Consider the following 23,291-nt stretch of genomic DNA (forward strand, 5'->3'; position numbering starts at 1 on the left):
AGACACAGTAAAGTTTAAAATGTTTATTTTATAAACTACGTTTCCTAAGATGCAGTACTTTAGCTAACATAAGCAGACAAATGATTAAAATTAAAACCATCAGCATTGTTACAATACCATAGAAAATGAAGGGAGAAATCATATTACAAATGACAGTGGAATACAACCACCCTCCCTTCGCTAGTGAGCTAGTATTATTATACTAATAGAAGGTCTCTAGGTTTGAATGGGGAACCCCATACCGTAAAGATCAGCTTAGGTGAATCACATCACAGGATCAGCTTTGCCCTGCGCCTGGAAAAGTTCTTCTCCAGAATGTGTGTCTAATGCATGCAAACTGCAATAATAAAGGCTCTCGACTTTTCAGATATTTGCAGCTGTGTGCGTGTTATGGCTAGAGAGTGGGCCGATCAACCTGAACTCAAAAACATACATTGTTTGGTGGCTCAGACAGTCTCTGCACACAATGTTCAGACCAAGGTCGCAGTGCACGTCTAGGGATGTGAACAACAGACAGTTCCCATGTGAAGAAAAGGCAAGCAAGCAGTTTTCAAATAATAACATGTATCTGCAGTGTCCTGTGCAAAAGCAGCAAGAAGTGGCAAGATGGCGTTTCTAACATCTAACGCGCTTATGCTAACATAGCAATGTATGCATCTAAAACGCTGCCTCCACTACAATGGAAGCTACTGTCTCTCTAAAGCAGTCCGAAATGCATGTGCTAGGAGAGACTCCAGGGAAGGGCAAGGAGGGGGTGGCAGATAATTTATTCCTAACCATCATCAAAGCTCTTATGAACATGAACAATTATTTGGTACAAAATGAATATGCTACTTACCAGTATGCATCTGTTCTTGGCATGTAGGGCTGCTGACATTCATATCTGTGCATAGATCGCCGCCTAGTGTTGGGTCCGGATGTTTGCACGTTGTTGTCCTGGAAGAGTCTTCGAAGTATCCTGGGATAGGTGACTCCTCCCCTGGACTACAGTGCGCATGGGCATCCTCTCCATCCTCAGATTGTTTTTCGCCATTGTGGCAGTGATGGAGTAGACACAGTAAATGATGACCATGCTTACAGTAATTCTGAGAGCTGCAGCTGCTACAGGCGCTGGGGAGGAGGGAGGGCGATATGAATGTCAGCAGCCCTACATGCCAAGAACAGATGCATATTGGTAAGTAGCATATTCAGTTCGAGGCATGTGGGCTGCTGAATTCATATCTGTGCATAGAATATATAGCAGTGCCCTCTTATTAGCGGCGGCTACCAGTGCCAGCTGCAGCGGTCTGAAAGAGAGTTTTGAGAACAGCCTGTCCTACAGCTGCCTGCTGTTTTGATTGTACATCCACACAATAGTGTTTTGTAAATGTGTGTGTAGTGGACCAGGTGGCTGCTCTACATATATCATGCAGGGGAATGTTTCCTAGAAAAGCCATGGAGGCCCCTAACTTACGTGTTGAGTGGGCTTGTGGGGGAATCGTTAATGTGCGTTTAGCCTTTTGATAACAAATTTGAATACATTTAACGATCCATCTGGCTATACCTGCTTTGGAGATAGCGTTACCTTTGTGGTGTGGGGCAAAGGCAACGAAAAGTTGTTTTGTCTTCCTAAAGGCTTTAGTCCTGTCGATGTAGTACATTATGGCCCTCTTTACATCTAGTGTATGGAGTGCTCTTTCTGCGACAGTTTGTGGGTTTTGGAAGAAAACGGGCAGTTCAATAGTTTGATTCATGTGGAACTGCGAGATTACCTTTGGCATGAATTTTGGGTTGGTACGTAGTACGACCCTGTTGGCGTGAACCTGTATAAATGGCTCTTGAACGGTTAGTGCCTGGAGTTCACTAACTCTTCTTAAAGAAGTGATCACTACTAGGAAAGCTACTTTCCAGGTAAGGAATTGAAGCTCGCATGAGTGTAGAGGTTCAAAGGGTGGACCCATCAGGCGTGTGAGGACCAAGTTGAGGTTCCACATTGGAGCCGGTGGGTGGCTTGGAGGAATGACTCGTTTGAGGCCTTCCAAGAATGCTTTGATGGCAGGCACTCTGAATAGAGAGAGGTGCTGCCTAGTCTGCAGATAGGCTGATATGGCGGTCAAATGGACGCGTATAGAGGTGTACGCCAGATTGCATCGGTATAGGTGTAATAGATAACAAATTATGTTTTGTATGGATGCGTCTAGCGGGTTAATGTCATTATTATTGCAATAAATGACGAACCTCTTCCATTTGGCTGCATAGCAAGCTCTGGTAGTGGGTCTCCTGGCTTCCTTAATGATGTCCATGCAGTCAGGTGGCAGGTTTAGGTAGCCAAACTCTAGGACTTCAGGAGCCAGATTGCCAGGTTCAGCTGTTGCGGATCTGGGTGCTGAATGTCTCCATGGTTCTGCGTCAAATGCGCGGGTTTGATCCGCAGCCTTTGATGCGGCACCACGGAAAGTTCGAGAAAGGTGGTGTACCATGGCTGGCGTGCCCACGTTGGAGCAACCAGGACGAGCGTTAGGGAGTGTTGTCTGAGTTTGCGTGCCACCAGCGGTATCAGTGGTGCTGGGGGAAAAGCGTACGCAAATCTGCCGGACCAGTTCATCCATATCGCATTGCCCTGCGACTGCGGATGTGGGAACCTGGCGGCAAAGCTTTGGCATTTTGCATTTTCGCTTGTGGCGAATAGGTCTATCTCTGGATGACCCCACTGCTGGAAGTACGGTTGGAGTACTGATGGGTGTAACTCCCACTCGTGCATCTGGTGGCTGTGTCTGCTGAGCAGATCCGCCATCTGGTTGTCCTTGCCGGGGAGGTGTTCTGCCATGAGGAACATGTTCCTCTGAATGGCCCACTTCCACATGCTCTGAGCCAGATGAGACAACTGTGGAGAGTGTGTTCCTCCCTGTTTCTGTATGTAGTACATTGCGGTCATGTTGTCCGTCCGGATCAACACGACCTTGTTGCACAGATGTACTTTGAATGCTTTCATAGCTAGGAAGATTGCCATCAGTTCCAGAAGGTTGATGTGCATCTTCTTTTGTTGTATTGTCCATAGTCCCTGCACTGTGTAACTGAGTACATGAGCTCCCCATCCCTGGAGAGACGCGTCCGCTGTCAGTATTATCTGTGGAACAGGCTCTTGGAACGGTCGGCCCTTGCAAAGGTTTTGTGGATTCACCAATGCAGAGAGTTGTATGCCCGACCGCTCACCAACACTAGGTCTTTCAACTGTCCTTGAGCCTGATTCCACTGACGTGCTAAGCACTCCTGAAGCGGGCGCATATGTAGTCTCGCGTGTGGGACTATGAAAATGCAGGAGGCCATCATACCTATCAACTGCATGAACACTCGCGCCGGAAGGGAGTGTTGGGGTTTGAACTTGGAAATCAGCACTTGCATGCTGTTGATCCTCACTAAATTTGGCTGAGCGGTGGCTGCCAGAGTGTCTATAGTCGCACCTAGGTACTGTTGTACGTGTGCGGGCTGGAGATGGAATTTTGGGTAATTTAGTGAGAATCCCAGACTGTGAAGGAGGTGAATGGTGCGGGACATGTGGCTGGCACATTGCTGGGCTGACTTCGCTTGAACGAGCCAGTCGTCTAGGTAGGGGTAGACGTGTATGTGCTGCCTCCGTAGATGTGCTGCCACAGTAGCTAGGCACTTTGTGAAAACCCTGGGTGCTGTTGTCACGCCAAAGGGTAGGACTTTGAATTGGTAGTGCTGCCCCTGGACAGTGAACCTGAGGTATTTTTTGTGTGAGGGGTGAATGGGTATATGGAAATACGCATCCTTGAGGTCCAGTGTGGCCAGGAAGTCTCCCTGCTTGAGAAGCGGAAGGACTTGCTGCAGAGTGAGCATGTGAAAATGCTCGGAAAGAATGTATCTGTTCAGGGGTCTCAGGTCTAATATAGGTCTGAGAGACCCGTCCTTTTTTGGTATTAAAAAGTACAGGGAGTACACCCCCGTACCTTGCTCGTGGACGGGTACGACCTCTATTGCGCCTTTTAGAAGCATACTTTGCACCTCCTGCTGCAAGAGCGTTAAGTGCTCTGAGGACATAGGACGGTTTTTTGGAGGAATTGTGGGTGGAGTGGAGGTTAGTTCTAGACAGTAACCGTATTCGACAATATCTTTGACCCACCTGTCCGTGGTGATGGAGTTCCACGTGGACAGGAACCTTTGTAGCCTTCCCCAGACAGGTGTTAGGTGGTCGGGAGGAAGGGAGAGGGCGTCACTGCTTGTTCTTGGGGAAGGACCTGGTGTTGCCGTAGCCGCGTCCTCTGCCCTTTGTACTGGAGCCACGATATCCACCCCGGGTGTTTTTATCGTAGGTGGTTTGTGTATTGCCCTTGTTGTATGTTTGCTGTGACCCCTGTCCTCTACCTGCTCCTCTATTTCCGGGGCGACGAAAGGAGCTGCACCGAAAGGACTGAGTCTGGAGAGCCCCCATGGACTTTGCAGTGTCCGTGTCCTTTTTTATTTTCTCTAGGGTAGGGTCAACCTCCGGGCCGAATAAAAAGTCGGGGTTGACAGGCTGGTTGAGTATGTTATTTTGCACCTCCGGTTTGAATCCGGAGATTCGCAACCAGGCATGTCGTCGCAGCATGACGCTAGTGTTTATGGCCCTAGCAGCTGTGTCTGCAGCGTCCAGCGCACACTTGATGGACGCGTTTGTGAGGAGCTGTCCTTCCCTGATAAGGATCTCTGCACCTTCCTTGTATGGGTCAGGGAGATGTTGGAGTAGTTGCTCTAATGTGTCGTAGTGCGCTCTATCATAGCGAGCGAGGAGCGCTTGAGTATTGGCTATACGCCATAGGTTAGCTGCTTGGGCGGCAACCCGCTTGCCAGAGGTCTCTAACACCTTGGACTCTTTGTCCGGGGGAGGAGCGTCACCTGTTGTTTGCGAGTGTGCCCTCTTGCGAGCATTCGCAACAACAATGGAGTCTAGAGGTAATTGGCCTCTGATGTAAGTAGGGTCCCCAGGCGCTGATCTGTATTTTTTGTCGATCCTGGGGTTTATCACCCTTGCCCTAGTGGGTTCCTTGAAGATGTCCTTGGCTGGTTTGAGGACCCCTTTCAACATGGGCAGAGTCTTTACATGCCTTTCTGAGGATGCGAAAGTGTCCATAAGAAAGTCGTCCTCGACGGTGTCAGAGTGAAGCTGCACCCCATGATTGGCCGCAGCACGTTCAATTAGAGCGTTGAACGCTGCAGTGTCTTCTGTGGGAGATGTTTTTGCTCCATAGAGTTGCGGGTCCTGTGCATCTAGAGGTGCACCCGGGTCCACAGGGTCATCCCAAGCTTGATCAGGGTCCTGCTGGTCGACAGGGTCCATGTCTCCGTGGTAGGGGACTTGTTCACCCATGTAGTCTTCCAACGCATCCGTGTCGGAGTGTGTGGGAGAGAAGGATTGTGGATCCTGGTAGGGTGAGTGGAAAGGTTCGTAAAGAACAGGTTCTGAAACCACAGGCAGCTTTCTTTTTAGTGGGATCCGGAAGGAGTCCAAAGCTGGCTCCGAAGTTATCCTCCGTTTGTGGATAATCATCCTGCCGGTGTCGGCGTCGATGAGATGTGATGGAGACGTCTCATCAGAGCGGTTTGCAGGTGTGACCGCGGTGTGGGTGACCCGTGTCCTGATTTGGAACAGTTTCGGGGCCGTGGCTGGTGGCAGGCCAAAAGTTATGTTGGCTGGCGCCGAAGAGGCTGCTGGAGCTTTTATTGGCTCGGAGCCCGACGTGTCCTGGAGGACTGTTTTGGTTTTGTTGCTCTGCGCCGCAACGGGTCGCATCTGGAGCGGCCTCGAGTCCTTAGCGCCGACCGGTTCTGTAGAGGCGTCCGTGGACTTTTTTCGGCGCCGGTGGGTCATCGAGTCGAGGGGCGGGAATGGCCGTCGACGTCTTCGATGCATGAGGCTTTGGTGTTGCCGTCGAAGCGATGTGAGACGCAGCAGGCAGTTTGACCTTTGGGGTCGGAGCCGATTGCGTCGGTGCCGGGAGCCGAGCAGGTGTGGGGGCACCTAAGGCCTTTTTCCGTATGCCGACTCCGACGTCGGCCGCTTCGAGTTCGGCACCGAAGTCGCGTTTGGTGCGCTCGGTGCCGACGCGTTTCGATGGCGTCGAAGGTGTGGAAGGCCTCGATCCGACCAGCGCCACTTTCGGTTTCGGTTTCAATTGAACCTGAACAGCTTTTGGTTTCGGTTTCGAAGAGGGGAAACCAGCTGGTTTGGGCATTAATGGCTGCCGCTGAATGTCCGAGGCCGGGCCCGAGGGCGGGGCCGAAGAACTGCGGGATAGGTCTCGGGTAAGGCCCGTAGGCGATCCCTCGACCGGAGCCATAGACTGTTGCACTGGGCTCTCTTCAGTCTGAACGGGTAGGCCTTGCTCGTCACCGGAGCTACTCTCTTCGGCCCCTAAGGCCTCATTGTAGTCTCCTACCTCGGTGTCGTCTTCATCTCTGTGACAGAGTGTTTCGTCGACGTCTTCCGATCCGGAGTTATGTTCGGAAGCGGGACTGGAGGGTAGATTCCCCAATTCTTCGACATCTTCGGTCTCGGCGTTGAAGATGTCGGCCGGGGCCGGTGCCGCGTGCTGTGCTTCGAGCCTCGCCGCTCGTCGGTTCCGTAGAGTCTTCTTGGATCGGAACCGGGCACAGGCCATGCATGTAGATTCGTCGTGATCCGGCGAAAGGCATTTGTTGCACACCGGATGGACGTCGATGTGGGGATATTTCGCATTGCATACCGGACACCTTTTGAATGGTGTCCTCGATTCCATCGTCGATTTCGGGCCGATGGTCAGGTAAGATGCGAAAAGTTGGTTCTTGAAGTTAGTAAACTAACAGATTCTATCGATAACGATCGAGAAACAGTACCGACGCGAACTAAAGGCCTTTTGGCCTCGAAATTTTTTTTTCCTAACTTGAGTCAAGATAGCACATCCGAACCCAATGGCGGAAAAAAACAATCTGAGGATGGAGAGGATGCCCATGCGCACTGTAGTCCAGGGGAGGAGTCACCTATCCCAGGATACTTCGAAGACTCTTCCAGGACAACAACGTGCAAACATCCGGACCCAACACTAGGCGGCGATCTATGCACAGATATGAATTCAGCAGCCCACATGCCTCGAACGGTATAAATACCACCTCATCTACCATGAAATTGAAGCAAACACATTATAGCTTCTTTGCTACAGCAATATCCCTTCATCTAATTATGAGTTCTACAGCAATCACAGACTCAGAACTCTACCAGTTCTTTTTAGCATGTCTATGTTTAGTGGTTACAAATCTTTGACCTACAGTTTACTACCGAAGGTAAGGTCTGGCATTTCACACTCAAAAAGCCACTTTCAAGGGCTGGGGGCAGATGGTCAGATTCCTTTAATGCTATTATACACCTCAAAACTTTACTCACGGGCATTGATTTCTCAATGGATTCAGCTAACAGATTTTTGTCTCTTTTAGCTCTTCTTATGAATTCCTGTCACCTTAAAAGATACCACCACTTGAAAACTAAAATTACACATTAAGTTTTCTTCTACGACAATGGATCAATCAAATTAATATGCTTCAATTTAAATCCTACTATCAAGTTCCACCATACTGTGCCCACCTGCACTTCAGGGGCCTAAGCCTTCCTTCTGCAATCGAGAAAAAAAAAATCATGAAAATATATAACATGAGTGACTTCAATTCGATTACTCACACGTGGAGCTATGGAGAAAGTTTCCAACAAAGTTTCCACACAAAGGCCGATTTTGAGATGCCCTAGTTTGTGTTATTCAAACCCTAGGATGATGATGATAACGAATTTTATAAAGCGCGTAGCTACCTCAATGAGGTGTCCCAGCACTAGGTACAGGTGTCTGTAGATCGTATTTAGTAATTAGGCTCCCCTAGCTCGCACCCTTAAAAAAAAAAAAAAGTTTTGAGTTATTTCCTAAAAACACATTCCGGACGAGTTCCACAAATCGTCAGAGGTAGAGTTTTCCACAGTTTCGGTGGCAGGTAGCCGAAATAGCTCTCACCTGAGTATGATCTTTTAATGTTAGGAACAGCTATCGGCCTTTTCCCTGCCGATGTAAGGTTTCTAGCGGTTATGCAGGGTCTGATCAGTGATTGAAGATACTGAGATCATTTTTTGTAAGTGCCTTGTGACAATAGCACAAGCTTTAATAGAGGACCAATGCAGCTTCTTAAGTGCATCTCCCATCGACGCATGCTTTGGAAGGTTCAAAAGAAGATGAGCAGCAGCATTCTGCACTCTTTAGAGTCTCTGGATCCTATCCTGTGTAACCCCAAGTACAGCACGTTGAAGTAATCAAGCTTTGACACAATCAGAGCCTGGACCACTGTTTTTCTGGCTGGCTCTGGCAGGAGGCAGAGAATCATAAGAATTCCAAAATATTTCCCCGCCACTGCAATTATTTGGCTGTCATAAAACAACTTTCTGTCCAGCCAGATTCCCAGGTTCTTAACCTTATCTTTAGGATAAGGTAGCGACCCAACTACGCTGGCCAACAAGACATAGACCAGATGTTGGATTGCATGCCCAGAGTCAGCACCTTGGTCTTTCCAGTATTGAGCTTAAGGCAGTTCCAGTCCTTCCGCCTCGGAACTTATTAAAGGCAGAGACACAAGGACTAAGCCATGTTGGAAGGGTTTTGGGACAGCATGATAAGCTGCATGTCATCAGCATTTGAGATGATGGTAAACCCATAGCGTTCTAGGACCACCGCAAGCAGTACACATTCAACAATGTAGGGCTCAATGATGAGCCCTGCGAACTCCTTGGTTCACTGGAAACACTTAACTGGTACGGCTTTTATGCTACCTGAAAAGTGCGCCCCTGTAAAAAGGAGGAAGCGCAGCTCAAAGCTTTATTGCCCACTCCACAGTTCCAGAGTCTCTTCAGCAGTGTGTTACGGGACACAGTATCAAATGCAGCGCTAACCCACTACAGGGAGAATGACTTGCATCCCTCTTTCCAGAATGGATGGAGAGGCCGGGTCAAACGGCAACCCTGATTTCACTGCAGCAAAAAGCAGGGGCAGCTCCACAAGCTCAATAGGTCTGCAGTTCGATAGCTCAGAGCTATCCTCTGGGCCGCTGGCCCAAGTGCTCAGGCTAACTTTCTTAGGAAATTAGTCATAGTTAGGCCCCTTTTTCCATTAAGAATAGGGACAAAACATTGCACCCCTCTTCAGAGAGAGAAATTGACAAACTCAAGATAGAGATGACAGTGACTTCACTACTGCAAAGATTTCATGGGACGAGCCTTTGGATGATTGAATTTTGTGTAAAACATGCAGCGAGCTTTCTTGATTTGACAGCGACACATTTTATGTGCAGCCATCTACTAGCTCTTACAGACAGGATCATACTCTCTACGCCACCTGCACTCAAGACGCATACGCTTTTTTTGAACCAGTAAATCCTCACTGAACTAACAATTGATAGCTTTTAATCTACGAAAGATCGGATTCTCTAATGGGGCTGTTTTATCTAGAGCTCCATTAATCCAATTGTTCACTCGTGTGTCTGCTCTATCTGTATGACTGTCCAAAGTGGGCCTACTAGTGCTCAGAGCACCACAGAATTTAGGGATAGTAACTATAGCCTACCTCCTCACCTGTGTTGCCGAAGTGGACGCAAAACTGGTGGACACATTCTCGTAAGAAATTGAGAAAGGAATGGCGATATGATCAGATCAAATGAATGGGACAGGGTGGTCAGTGATTAACTAGGTCAGGTTAGAAACGACAGGGTCAAGAATATGCCCCAATCCATGCGTGGGGGAAGTTGCACACTGGACCAGCTGCATCCCCTTCAGAACTGCAATTACTGATGTTGCCGCCGAACAGGTGACATCAGAATGAAGACAGAGGCCTCCCACATTTGTGAATTTGGAATACCGCAGAACCAAGGGATACACCACATCAGTTAAACGTGAACCAAACTTAGAGGCAGGATCTGGTGGACAATAGATCAAGCTGCTTGATAACATACATTTGTTGGTCATTGCGAACGAGAAGAGAGCTGCTTCACTGCCCTGAAAATAATCGGAATCCCCTCTCCGCTCTGTCCTTGCCTATCCATACTCACAATCACAAAGCATTTAGGGATAGCTTCAAGAACGGTCATTAAAAAAAGTCTGAAAGTCTTAACTCAGTGCTTCAGGATCCTGTTCACAAGATACGGATACAAATAAGCAATTGTCTATAAAACGGCATGCTGAGATACTGATGTATTGCACTTCCTTAGAGGAACAGTGTCAGTTTTCCAACGTTGGCAGCCAATAACCTATTTAGTCACATTGCACTAGTTTTTTTATTTTTCCTTAAAAAATATTTCTGAAAAGAAAAAAATGAACTAGATCTGTTCAAAATCACCAAACACAGGGCTACTAGAATAACATTTTCAAAATATGTTTTTTCTAGCATGATTCAATTTTGAAATGGTCAAAAATATCACAAAAAGCAGAAAGTAACTAACTCCTATTACTATTCACTTACATTACCTCTCTGTGACTGTCAAGCGAATGATAGGCTCACATCTTTAACTTTACCCAGCACCCTTAGGAAACAATCTCCTAGATCATACCTGTGCCAGGATATCATTCATTGCCTCACTAGAATCGTCATCATTCCGCCCAAGAATTCGTAGTAACCGAAGTATTCGCACCTGGAACAATAAACAGATCACTGAAAATTAGTATAATTTTACACTACTTTGATTCATATGTTATGCATCCCTTTAAAACACTCCCGCTATGGCATTTACTAGTACTTTTCATTAATCATTGTTCAATCTCTATTCCACATCGCTGTGAGACTTTCTACACAACAGTCCTTTCATGAACACAGCCTGTCGAACAAGTTACTTACCTTCGGTAATGCCTTATTTGGTAGGGACAATATCTAACCTCAGATTCCTTATCTTTGAATTTCCCCAGGCATCAGACTGGATCTGGAAGATTTGTCGTGAGCAGTACACAAGTGGCATTGGTTGGCTCCGCGTGGTGTTGCCTGCACCCAAAGTGACGTCCGCGTCACCTACATAGGCCACACCTCATCGCACTGTCAGGCGGAGAAGGCGAAGTTGAGCACACTTTTCATTCCCCTCCATCTTGAAGAGGAGGAGCCTCGTCCAATCAGGGCTAGGACTATGCCCCCTCCCACAGGAGGGTGGCATAATGGAGGGTGTAGTCACCCTAGGTAATGTGCCCATTGGCTCTTACCTTTTATTCCAGTAAAACGCCCCCTATATCTAGTATTTAGTTGGCTCCCTCAGACCCGGATACGAGTTGCCTGCGACCTAGGAAGAAGGACGAAGACTACGCCGTGCAGCTAAGCCTGAAGAGGACTACTGACTTGGCCCCAGCCCTACCGGCCTGTCTCCAGCTTCCAAGATGCTGCGAGAACACAACACCTGTCCTAAACCTTAAAAAAAAGACCAGAACCCTTGAGGACAGCGTTTTTTTCCCCTAAGAAACCAACACAAAGGACTCCAAAGCCATCAGGATCCGCAAGTTCTGCCCACTCTGCAGCAGACACTTTTGGCCCATGTCCAGGTGGACCATGACCCAGAACAGGGTCCCCAGCAATCCTGACCTCAAGTCCAGCATAGGGTGAACACTACTTGACTCCACGTCGAAGCCAGTGGCCTGAATCCAGAGGCTCTCGCGGACTCCGACCGGCTCCAGTAAGAAGACTTGATGTCTAAAGGCACCCCTGCATCCTTAGTCCCTGGGCTTTAGTGAGCTGCATTGACCGTGCCTCGACGACCCCTATATTTCTACATACTTCTGATGTCGTTGGTCTCCCTCCTGCAACCTCCGGTAAGACGTTTGCAGCCTGTTTGTTTGAAGCAAGTTTCCACTGAAAAGCACTGCGTGCACAATGCTGAAATTGCAACTTGCACCCGGCTGTTGCTGTGCCACTTTGTGATCCCTGTGTTTGATCTAATCCCCAAAGCTTGGCCCCTGCAACTGATTTACCTACAGTTGGGAGCAGTGGCTTTGGGCATCCCCAGGCTCTATTGAAACGCATTGGGCCGAACTCTGATTTTGACCACTGCACCCGGCCACCCCTGTGCTGCTGGTGGTGCAGTTTTGGTACTCCTCTGTTCCTTTCCCCTTGCTGACCTTTCGTCCCGAAGACTGGTATTTTAAGTTGGATACTTATCTGTATAACCGCATTATTGTTTCACTCCACAGCATAACATTGAACTGTTCAGAAATTGCACTGTCGACTTTTGAAAGTGTAAAGTATTTTTATTTAAAAACATACTTACCTTATTGCGAAGAGCTTTGTCTTAAAATAAAGTACAAAGTTTATTTTTCTACAATTGGTGTGGACCTCCTTTTTGAGCTGGGTGCCAGTTATTGGTCATGTGTGTGCAATAAATGTCTTACACTCCTCTGTGCCAGGCCTAAGACTGCTCGACCACACTACGACTAATAGAGCATCTGGGGGTTTGCATTGAGCCCTGTACAATTTTGGGGACTCTGTGCATAGTATTACCACCTAGTGGCATATCTACACAAAGCCAACTTCCTACACTGCCCTTTCTTCGCAACAACATAACCCACGAAGAGTTGGTCTCATGTTCGGTTAAGGTAGAAACACCGCTCTTTTTGGGTCCAGACGGTGGAGTCGCTCCTCTTCCTTAGCGGGATGTGGAAAAGCGTAAAAGGTGGGCAAAGTGACCGATTGACCACATGAAATAGTGTCGCCACTTTCGGCAGGAAAGAGGCCCTAGTGCGAAGCACCACTTTGTCCCGATAAACGGGGAAGAACAGAGGCTGGGAAGATAAAGCCTGCTACTCACTCTTCGTCCGGGCTAATTAATTGCCACAAGAAAGGCTGTTTAAATGGAGAGCAGCCGGAGGTGGCAATGTTTAGAGGCTCGGAAGGGGCCCACATCAAGAATGTGAGGACCAAATTAAGGTCTCATTAAGGTCTCACTAAGGCAGAATAAAAGCAAAAGGGGGAACATATGTACAAGGCCCATCAAAAATCTATTTAAAATAGGAGATTTAAATAAAGATGGGAGGACAGGAAGCCGCAAGAAGGCAGAGAGCAGAAATATAACCCTTCCGAGTGCCCAAAGCACTGCCCTGCTGGGCAAGGATAAGAATAAAAAGCCAAATATCTGAAAAGGAAGCAGGAAGTAAGTCAATGGAGTTTTCTCTACAGTATGATACAAATAGTTTCACACAGCAGGCGTGTACAGTCTTGGGTGAGGGATGCCAGGTGCCAGAATAACATTGCAGACTTAGAGAGGAAGGTCGAAACCTATCAACTGCCACCCATCAATATCTATGCAAGAAGGTGGAGAGTTGACAGGTTTGGGTGAAGGACCCTCCCCTGCTACAGTATATCCTCCCAGAGGGGCAGCCTAACCACAGGATCGACATTCACGTTCAGAAGTTGGGGATACCAGACTCTCCATGCCCAGCCATCTTGGCAACCTCTGAGTCAGTCTCACCGTAACCCAGGGTAGAGGATGAAACATCTGCATCATAGCCTGAATATCCTGGACTCACTGCCAGGGCTGGTTTCGGCTGATTTTGTTACAGGGGGCCAATATTACCGACTCCAGGTTAACAAACAGCCCCCAAGGGCCAAAAACCAGTCCCCACCGGGGAAACGCCCGGTGCCCGACACGGCCAGTTCGGCCCTGCTCAACGCTCGGGAGGATAAGCCTGAAACTGCACTGTGTCCAGAACAGATCCGATTAAAGGGAGTGCGAGAGGGAGTCAAATGTGACTTCAGCATGTTTATAGTGAACCCCAGCGAATGAGGGAGGTCCAATGAAACCTGGTGTTGGGAGACGACAGGCTAGGACGAGCCTGCCTTCAGCAGCCAGTCATTGATACAAGGGAAGACTGGCACACCTAACCTGTGCAGATGAGCTGCGACTATCGCCATCACCTTGGTGAACACTGAGGGGCGCAAGTAAGGCCAAAAGGGAGCCCGGTGAACTGAAAATGCACGTGGCCTACCGTAAACCACAGGTAGCGCCGATAAACAGACAGGACGGCAATGCTAAAATAGGCATCCTGCAAGTCCAACGCTACCATCCAATCTCCTGGGTCCAGGGCAGACAAGACCTGAGCCAATGTGAGCATCTTGAACTTCTGCTATTTCAGGAAGTAGTTGAGGGTTCAGAGATCAAAGAATAGGAGGAAGACCTTTGTCCTTCTTAGGGACCAGAAAGATGCAGGAATAGCAACCATAGCATACTTTTGTTATGGGCACCCGCTCTATAGCTCCCATGGCCAAGAGCGCCATGACTTCCTCGCTGAGCAAGGAGAAATTATCCTTGGTCAGCCAGTCGCAAGATAGCAGCTAGGATGGAGGGGTAGTCTTGAAGGGGAGGGAGTAGCTCCTTCAGACGATACACAGGACCCACCTGTCTGATTTTATTAACTGAAGAATCTAGCCAAGAAAAACGGGGGATTCACCAATTGGGTGAAAGAACACCTCCACTAATAGAAAAGAAAAATTTCTTTTGAGTCCCCTCACTCATCCAGGGTTGCCCCTAGGTGACATGCTTCATCATTGGGGCCATCCCAAACATCTACTGCTTGGGGCATGCTGCGACTTGCGGATTTACGTAGGAGCACTTACTTTGTGAGGATATGTGTAGTGCAGTGTAGAGGGAGTGGTGTAAGTGATGTTTAAAAATTACCTAACTAGTGAGCTAATGTTTTATTCCTGCTCCTAGTTGGTAAGGATAAAAAGGGGTTAATAAAAGGGAAAAGTAACTTATGTAATTACAATCCCTAGTATTGTGTGGACATGTTTCAAGGTATCCCCTAAACCTCTTCTTCAGGACAAAGGGACCTTCCCTTTGAGTACCACTCCGTGCAGGACCTATAATAAAGTGAAATATAAATTATGAATGCACACCTATTGTGTGAGCATTGGGAAAAAAATATACATAGGGTTGATTCTGAACACGTAGCGATTCTGAACTTACGACGTATTCATTCCCTAGGTCGTAATGACAGTGGGTTGCTGAGCACAGGTTTCTACAGGACCCTCCACCCAGACAGACCATGAGGCGTATTTATTGCCACAAAATAAATACTACGAGTTCAGAATCAACCGTATGTATATTTTTTCCCCAATGCTCACACAATAGGTATGCATTCACAATTTATATTTCACTTCATTATAGGTCCTGCACGGAGTGGTACACAAAGACCCCTTTGCTGTCATGAAGAATAGGTTTAGGGGATACCTTGAAACATTTCCACACAACACTAGGGATTGTAATTACATAACAGTTACTTTTCCCTTTTATTAACCCCTTTTTATCCTTACTAACTAGGAACAGGAATAAAACATTAGCTCACTTGTTAGGTAATATTTAAACATCACTTACACCACTCCCCCTACACTGCACTACACGTATCCTCACAAAGTAAGTGCTCTTACGTAAATCCGCAAGTCGCAGCACGCCCCAAGCAGTAAATGTTTGGGATGGCCCCAATGATGAAGCATGTCACCTAGGGGCAACCATGGGTGAGTGAGGGGACTCAAGAAAATATTTTTTTCTTTTCTACCAGTAGAGGTGGTCTTTCACCCAATTGGTGAATCCCCCGTTTTTCTAGGCCAGGTTCTTCTGATCAGTCATCTACGGATACTTTTTGCTGTACTCTGATCACACAGGAGGGTGAACCTAGCCCAATCCTCCTCTTCCCCCTAATTTTGATTGATTTTATTAACTGCCAGTGGTGGAGGTGATTGCAGACCCTGCCACCAACTGCACGTGCATGATCTGAAAGGGAAAAAATAGGAAGCTTTGGAGGGTGCAGCTGTGAGGTGGCTGAACCAGATCGCTGTCTAGCCAACCCATGAGGCCAGTAGGAACCATGCCCTTGTCCACGCAGAGGGTGGGATAGGGTTGGCGCAGTTGAAAATCCCTTCCTTGGACAAGTAAGGTGCAAAAGGCAGACGGGGAACGTGGGCAGCCGAGAGGCCCAAGTACTTGGCTGTGGCCCACGAGTCCTTAAAGCGCTCCAGCACCACATCTGCCTTGTATCTGAAGAGACAGGTGCCATTAAAGGACATGTCTATGAGAGAAGCCTGGACATCCTCTGAAAGCCAGATGTTCTCAGTCAGTGGCCTGAGGGCCACTGTTGAGTCGGTTGGTCGTATCCAAGCAACAGTGTATAGTGAACTTCGCTGCATCTCTCCAGTCTAACTGCTTGAGAGAGAATGACCCGGGGGAGAAAGCATGCGGGTATCAGGAGATGTATCCCGTCTGCTGGAATCACCCAGTTGCTCACATCAGTCCATATCCTGATCATACTGGTATTCTAAAGGATCCAGCAGCTCTGGCTCCAACCTAGGAAACGGGGTCCTGCCGGAAATGGCAGTCAACACAGCTCCCCATCATTGAGGATCACAATAGGACTGGCACAGATAACAGCGGCACTGGTGCCAGGGAAGGTCGTAGTGGTATGACCGGCATCAGCCCGGATCCATGGGGGTCCATTGGGGCCGGAGCCACCGGCACTGAATCAGATGGGACCCCATTTGACCCCGTGGAGCCTGAAGGCTCGCTGGAGGGGTCAGGTCGCTCAAAAGTGAGATGCTTGGCCTCATACAACTCCTTAATTTGTAAAGGGGTCGCTCAGGCTCCCAGAAAACTGGGGACACTCCGAGTTGGCTCACGCGCAGGTTTCAAAGAACCAAGGCTTGGACGCCAATGTTCCTTTGTTGCGTCGGCCAACGGTAAGTGCTTCGATTTCTTGTGTTTTTTTTGCGCCTCTTACCAGAGTACCCCGATGTTTTTGAGTGGGTTGAAAAGGACTTTGGACTCCTGGAACAGTCCTGAGACCTTCCTCTCGAGCGCGACCATTATTTCAATAGAGTTGCATGCTTTGTCATTAGCAGCAACAGCGACCACTCCCTCAAAGCCTTCGGCGCAATGGCCGAGCAGTTGGAGCACAACTTGGTTTCGTGGTCGCACTCCAGGCACCACAAACACTCAAGGTGCGGGTCAGTCACTGAAATGGCGCGGTGACAGGTGCCACAGAGTTTTAAACCGGTCTTTCTCGATTACATCCTCGACACCAGGAGGAAAAAAACCTTTAAAAAGATGGACAAAATGTCACACAAATCCTGTCAAAAAACGGTCAGAGCGGTAGCTCTTCTCTCGGGTCAGCAATGGCTGGCACATAAAGAAAATAACTGATGCCAGTGCACCGGAGTGGTGCCTATATAGGTGACGTGGACATACACTTCAGGCGCGGACGATGCCACATGGAGCCAACCGACTCCACTTACCAGCACGCAGGGGTACTGCTCACAAAAAATCTTATGGATGCAGTCTGACACCTGGAGAAATTCAAAGGTAAGGAATCTGGAACTAGACTGGTTGAAAGACGGGAGAGCAAATGCTCAGACTCTGGAGCTCTGATTACCACACACTCCTGGCCCAGTCTGGGGCCATTAAAATGACTTGTGTCCGATTTGGGCTGACTTTCCTCAGAAATAGGTGTGAGAGGTAGTGGTGAGAGCCCAGTGACCCACTGCAGACAGAATGAATCTCCTAATGACCTTTTTGGAAGACACTCAAATACTTTGACCATGTATGTTTGACAGTGGCAAACCAGTTTAACTACTGATGAAAGATGTTCTTCTCCATCTTGGGGTGGAGAAGCCTTTCGTGGTTTATACAGCAGACATCTGCTCTGGCATTCAGAGACCCAGCTAGGTGGTGGCTACAAAGAAGATCTTAACCTGGTCCAGACACCTTCCTCCTGGCACAAAATCCAGAACCCAAATCCACCTGCCCTGCTTGTTCGAGTATCACATGACATTTGTGTTGTCTTGACTTAACTCTACCAGCATTCCCAAGAGGTTCTGAAGGGAAGCTTTCAGGGTCAAGCAGACCACCCAAAACTCCAAGAGGTTTATATGGAGCTGGCTCTCTGCTGGAGATCTTAGCCCCCCTATCTCCACCTCTTCCAGAAGCACCCCCCACAAACTAAGTTACGATGCATACGTTACAACATGAAATCGGGGGAGGAGGGTGAGTAGCCTGCCTATTTTCAGGTTGGCCTTAAACGAACCACTTTAAGATGTCCCGAGTCTTCTCTTGTGAGAACTGGACAGAGCCAGAGGGGAAAGATGGGAGGCCCCACATGGGTTGTATCATCACCGTGACAACTTTCAATCAAAATACCCTAACATCTACTACAATGTACCTACTTCAAACAGGTTTGATGTTTTTTATGAGCAGAATGGCTTGGAGGGGGTTGACTGACTACATGCTGCTCCAGCCATACCAACGCATATTGGTCCCATGCAAAGTAATTATGTGCATAGGGAAATTAGGTCTACACAAGCAGCAATTGCTCCCCTTTCAACCACCGAATTAGTTAATAACAATCAGATAGAGCTAGATGCAGACCCTCTAACGGATAGTTCCGTATTACATGAACACATTAGTACATTGCATGATTCGCCCGAGGCTTTTATTTTCCCTCCAGTCCATGTAGAACCAAACTCTTCTATAATAGAAATTACGAGAGACACACACGTAGAACAACTAAATCGGTTATTAGAACCTATAACCACAGAAGTCGCCACTGGAATAGAGCCCGATGATGTTTGTAACGTGAGTTTAGTCTCCTGGAATATAGCAGGTTTGGCTGATAAAATATGTGACTCTGCTTGGTTGGCATTTGTCAAGAAACACGCAGTTATATGCCTCCAAGAGACATGGATGGAAGATAATGCCTTCATTGAGGGCTACCAAAGCTTTCTTAGGCCAGCAGCCCCCTCAATTAGTGGAAGAGCAAAGGGGGGCCTGGCTATTTTTATTAATCTGGCACTTTCTTGCCAAGTAAGTAATTGGTATCATGCAAATCGGAACATTCAGGTGCTCGAACTGAAGAGAGGCAAACATGCTCTGACTTTAATTAATTTCTATAATGCTATAAACAGTCAAGGGGAATGCAATATACTGCTTCTGAAAGAGATGCTGAGAGAAGGAGCAGGCACATTGTCACGTAACTTATTGATCGTAGGTGATTTTAATGTACACCCATGTGGTAATCCACGAGTTACCTCCATGGGATCTTTGGGGTGTAATAATGTGAATGGTTTTCATTTTGACCACTCTAGGCGTGGACGTTGTCTCAACGATTTGTTGAATGAAAATAACTTACTTGTAGCTATGTCCATGGTGCCTGAGTCTAAGGTCTTTGATGTCCCAACATTTAAAGGCTTAGGTCAGGGGTCCTTTATAGATCATATATTGTTATCTGCCGACCTTGCCAATCAGGCCTCCAGATTCATTATTCAAACGAATATTTACAGTGATCATAATCCCCTAACCATTAGATTGGGTGGGGGAGTATTTGAAAAGCGAATTAACTGTGAAGGCCGGGGAACTTTAAAATGTACAAATGGTAATCGTCGACTGAAATGGCATTTGGTAAATCATGAAAACCTATACACTGAAATCAATAAGTCATGTGGCGAGGAACTTGTGGCTTGTGTGTCACCATCTATGTCCCCGGAGCAAATTTTAGCCATTTTTGAGGTTGTGGTGTTATCAGTAGGATCCATGCTATTAATTCCAGTGAAGGGACAAGTTAGAACCAATCCTAAATGGTTTGACCATACATGCTCCAAGGCAAGCAGAGATCTGAGAAAGGCGTTAAAAACCAAACCTAGAGATCCAGGTCAAATTAAAAACCTGCGACTGATTTATAAGAAATCACTTGCTAAACGGAAAAAAGAAATTAAGGCTTGTACCTGGGAGTCTCTGCTTGACCCATCAGTCCTGGGCAACAGCAGTAAATTCTGGGAAATTATTAATAAACCTTTGTTTGACAATCCCAGTGACACTGCACTCGGTACTAATATCCCTGAGGAGGACTGGGTCACTCACTTTAGTGAAATTTTTAAAAGCAATGAGCAACAGGCAGAAAATGATTTTTTAACTCCCATGGAGAATTTTTTGTGTTTCTCAGTTAACGAAGTAGAAAAGGGCATTCAAGGGCTAACTGGTAATAAGGCTCCAGGCCCGGATGGCCTGCCTCCGGATCTTTTTAAATCTTGTATCTCACTATGGGCCCCTGTTCTTACGGCTGTAGTAAATGCAGCTGCGGCTTTCGGATGTCCAAAGTCGTGGGGGCTATCGACTATAGTGCCCGTGTTTAAAAAGTGCGATCGTAGCAGCCCGTTATGCTACAGGCCAATATCTTTAATCAATTCTGTAGCAAAAGTGGTAGGGGGTGTCATCTTGAACAGGTGAACAGCATGGGCAAATGAGAATAATGTCATATCCCCAATACAATACGGCTTCAGACCTGGCCATTCGACAGTAACTCAGTGTCTGAACCTAAATCTGATTATAGGTAAATACACCTTGGCCCGGCAGGGAACCATCCATATGGCTTTTATGGACTTATCGTCCGCATTTGTGTGGACAGAGGCAAACTATGGGACATCATGTCAAAGATGGGCGTTGAGCAGAATTTAATTAACCTATTGGCTGACCTGCACTCCGATACAAGAGCTAATGTTCGATATACCCAAGACCTGAAAGTGACGGGGGATATCAGAATTAACCGGGGTGCTCGACAGGGGTGTATCCTGGCTCCATTTCTCTTCAACCTGTATATTAACGAGTTGGAGGAATACCTGTTAAGAACTGGAGCAGATTACCCCCTTGTAGGCCGAAAAGGCGTTCCAGTTCTGCTCTACGCGGACGACGCTGTCCTTATTTCAAGGACAGCAATCGGCCTTCAGACACTTTTAAATTCTTTCTTTGATTTCATGGAGTCTCGAGGCCTAAGTATTAACAATTCCAAGTCCTATGTTATGAAGATAGGCCTAGGGTCGCGAAAATCTAATCTTTTCAACATAAATGGGGAATAAATTCCAACCACCAAAACCTTTTCATACCTCTGGGTCCTTCTTGATCATCAATTATCTTGGGGCCCTGCTGTTCTTAAGAAGAAGGGCGAGGTAACCCGCGTTAACGCAGCCATACTTGGCTTCGCGAGAAAAATGGGCAATAGCCCGGTGGCTGCCTTGCTTAAATTATACCCGGCTAAGAGCGTTGCCGTTGCTTGCTATGGAAGCGAGCTCTGGGGTTACAGCCAGACGCGAGACCTGGAGGTTGCAGAAAATAATTTTCTGAAGAAGATTCTAAGGCTGCCAAGGGGAACCGGAAACTTCTCGGTACACGAGGAGCTAGGTATGCCCCACCTTAGTGATAGAATAGCAGCAAATCCCCTATTATGTTGGATGAACTGTTGGCTAAATAACGATATACCTCTTACCCATGATGTACTAAAAGAAGCTCTAACATGGGATGGTAGGTTCAAGGTCCCATGGCTGAAGTATATTAACGACCGTCTTATTGAAATAGGACGGCCGGACCTGTTTTTAACCCCAAACTCCATTACTAAATCAGATGTTACTTTTGTGAAAAATACATTCATGACAACCAGGTATTTCGTCCGGGAGGAGGTAAGCTCCAGAAAGACAGTGTTAGGAAACATGTTTTACTTAAAACCTGTCTACAAATGGAACCATCTCTCTCATGGCCTATGTCTGGCTACGAACGTTACCTATTAACAAGGTTCCGTTTTGACATGTTTCATCTCTTACTGGCGGTACCGAGTGGGGCCCATCGAGGTCAAGTGTTGCCAGCTTGCGGCTGCGACGGGAAGTCTCCGCAAGATCTGGCACACTTTTTATTTATTTGTCCTTATTATATAGTACCCCGGAGGCTACATCTAAAACCATGCCTGAAAGAACTGAAATTCACACAGATTAAACCAGCACTTTACTACCTTCAACTCCTGAATTGTGACTGCACTTTATTTGTATGCAGTTTTCTGAAACTAGCAATTACTTTCAGGAAAAGTATGGAGGGATAATTATGCTGCTATTGCCTTTAGGTATTTTTAATCTTTTTAACTTTCTTACAACTATTTATATTCTTAACATGTTTATCCTGCCTGTTACACTTGTTTTATATTGCTTATGTCTCATCAATGTAATGGATGGTTTGATTTTTAACTGTATGTCTATGAATTGTGCTTTTATGATTGTAAGGTTTACAACCGAATAAAGTTATTTGAACTTGAACTTGAACAGAGGGGAAAGCTGAAACCTATAGTTCCATTGACTGGCCTGCATGTGCCATATGGCATATGAGACAATTAGGATGAACAAGGCCAGGAGCAAAGAAGACTCAGAACCATCCTCATCAGGACCCAGGACTGAGCCCAAAACGTCAGGATCATATCCTGAATATCATTGACACATGGTGGCAGTGGAAAGACCTTGAATACCACTGTGTCCAGGATAGCCCCTGTACTGGAATACTCTGTGTGAGGCTCCGTGGGACTTAGGCTTGTTCATTGAAACCCCAAGGAAGCTAAAGTTTGTCTGTGACTCACTGTGGTGAGTACTCCTCAAGCAGCCAGTCGTCGAGGTGCTGGAACACAGATTTCCCAGACCTCACATCAACAGCAACCATCACTTTTGTGAACAACTAAGGTAAGGCCGAAGGCCAAATTGAAAATGTTCCAATCCCACCGTGAACCACAGGGAGCCTCTTTAGGACTGCAAGACATTTAAGAAAATACATGCTCTGCAAGACCAGGGACTCCCTCCAGTTTCCTGGATCCAGAGATAAAAAGATCAGACCAGAGAGACCGTTTTGAATTTCTCTTTCAAAAAGGCTTCCAATGGCCAGAGGTCCGGAACAGGCCTGAATCCTTCGTTACCCTTAGGCACAATGAAGTAGAGTGAATGGCACTTTCCAATTCCGGCACCCAGTCAATGGTTCTTTAGCCAGCAGGAGACTAATTTCAAGCATCAAAGAACAAGTTACTTACCTTAGTAAAGCCTTATCTGGTAGAGACTACCTAGCCGCTGATTTATTACCTTAGAATATTCCCCAGGCGTCAGACTGGACCTGGAAATTTTCGAGCAGTACCCCTGCATGCCAGTAGGTGGCGTTGTTCGGCTCCCAGTCAGAGGGGTCAGCGTTACAGACTTCGGTGCCACCCCAGCACACTATCAGTTACTTTCATGACTTTCCTTGGCAGGACGCGTCACTTCTTCACAATGAAGACAGACAACTGGTGTGAAATTCTAAGGCCCTCCGAAGGGTGACAATTACACTGTAATCAATTCGCAGAGAGAGGAGGATAGGAGGGCCATTAAGGAATCTGCAGCTATATGGACTCCTCCATATAAGGCGTTTACAAATGTAAGTAACTTGTTCATCTAATAGAGACTTCTAGCATCAGA

The 23,291-nt window shown here is 47.1% G+C and overlaps 1 protein-coding gene across 4 annotated transcripts in view; it reads right to left on the minus strand.

Moving 5' to 3' along the window:
- AP1G1 (adaptor related protein complex 1 subunit gamma 1) overlaps nt 1-23,291 on the minus strand; it is a 691,372-nt gene that overhangs the window by 382,665 nt on the left and 285,416 nt on the right. For all 4 annotated transcript variants that reach the window (XM_085636792.1, XM_085636794.1, XM_085636795.1 and 1 more), the window contains one exon: nt 10,585-10,665. In XM_085636792.1, the coding sequence (XP_085492918.1) occupies nt 10,585-10,665 (81 nt within the window). The remainder of the gene's footprint in view (nt 1-10,584; nt 10,666-23,291) is intronic.

Source organism: Triturus cristatus, chromosome 12 (assembly GCF_964204655.1).
Source record: "Triturus cristatus chromosome 12, aTriCri1.1, whole genome shotgun sequence".
In the NCBI taxonomy this organism is placed as follows: Eukaryota; Metazoa; Chordata; class Amphibia; order Caudata; family Salamandridae; genus Triturus; species Triturus cristatus.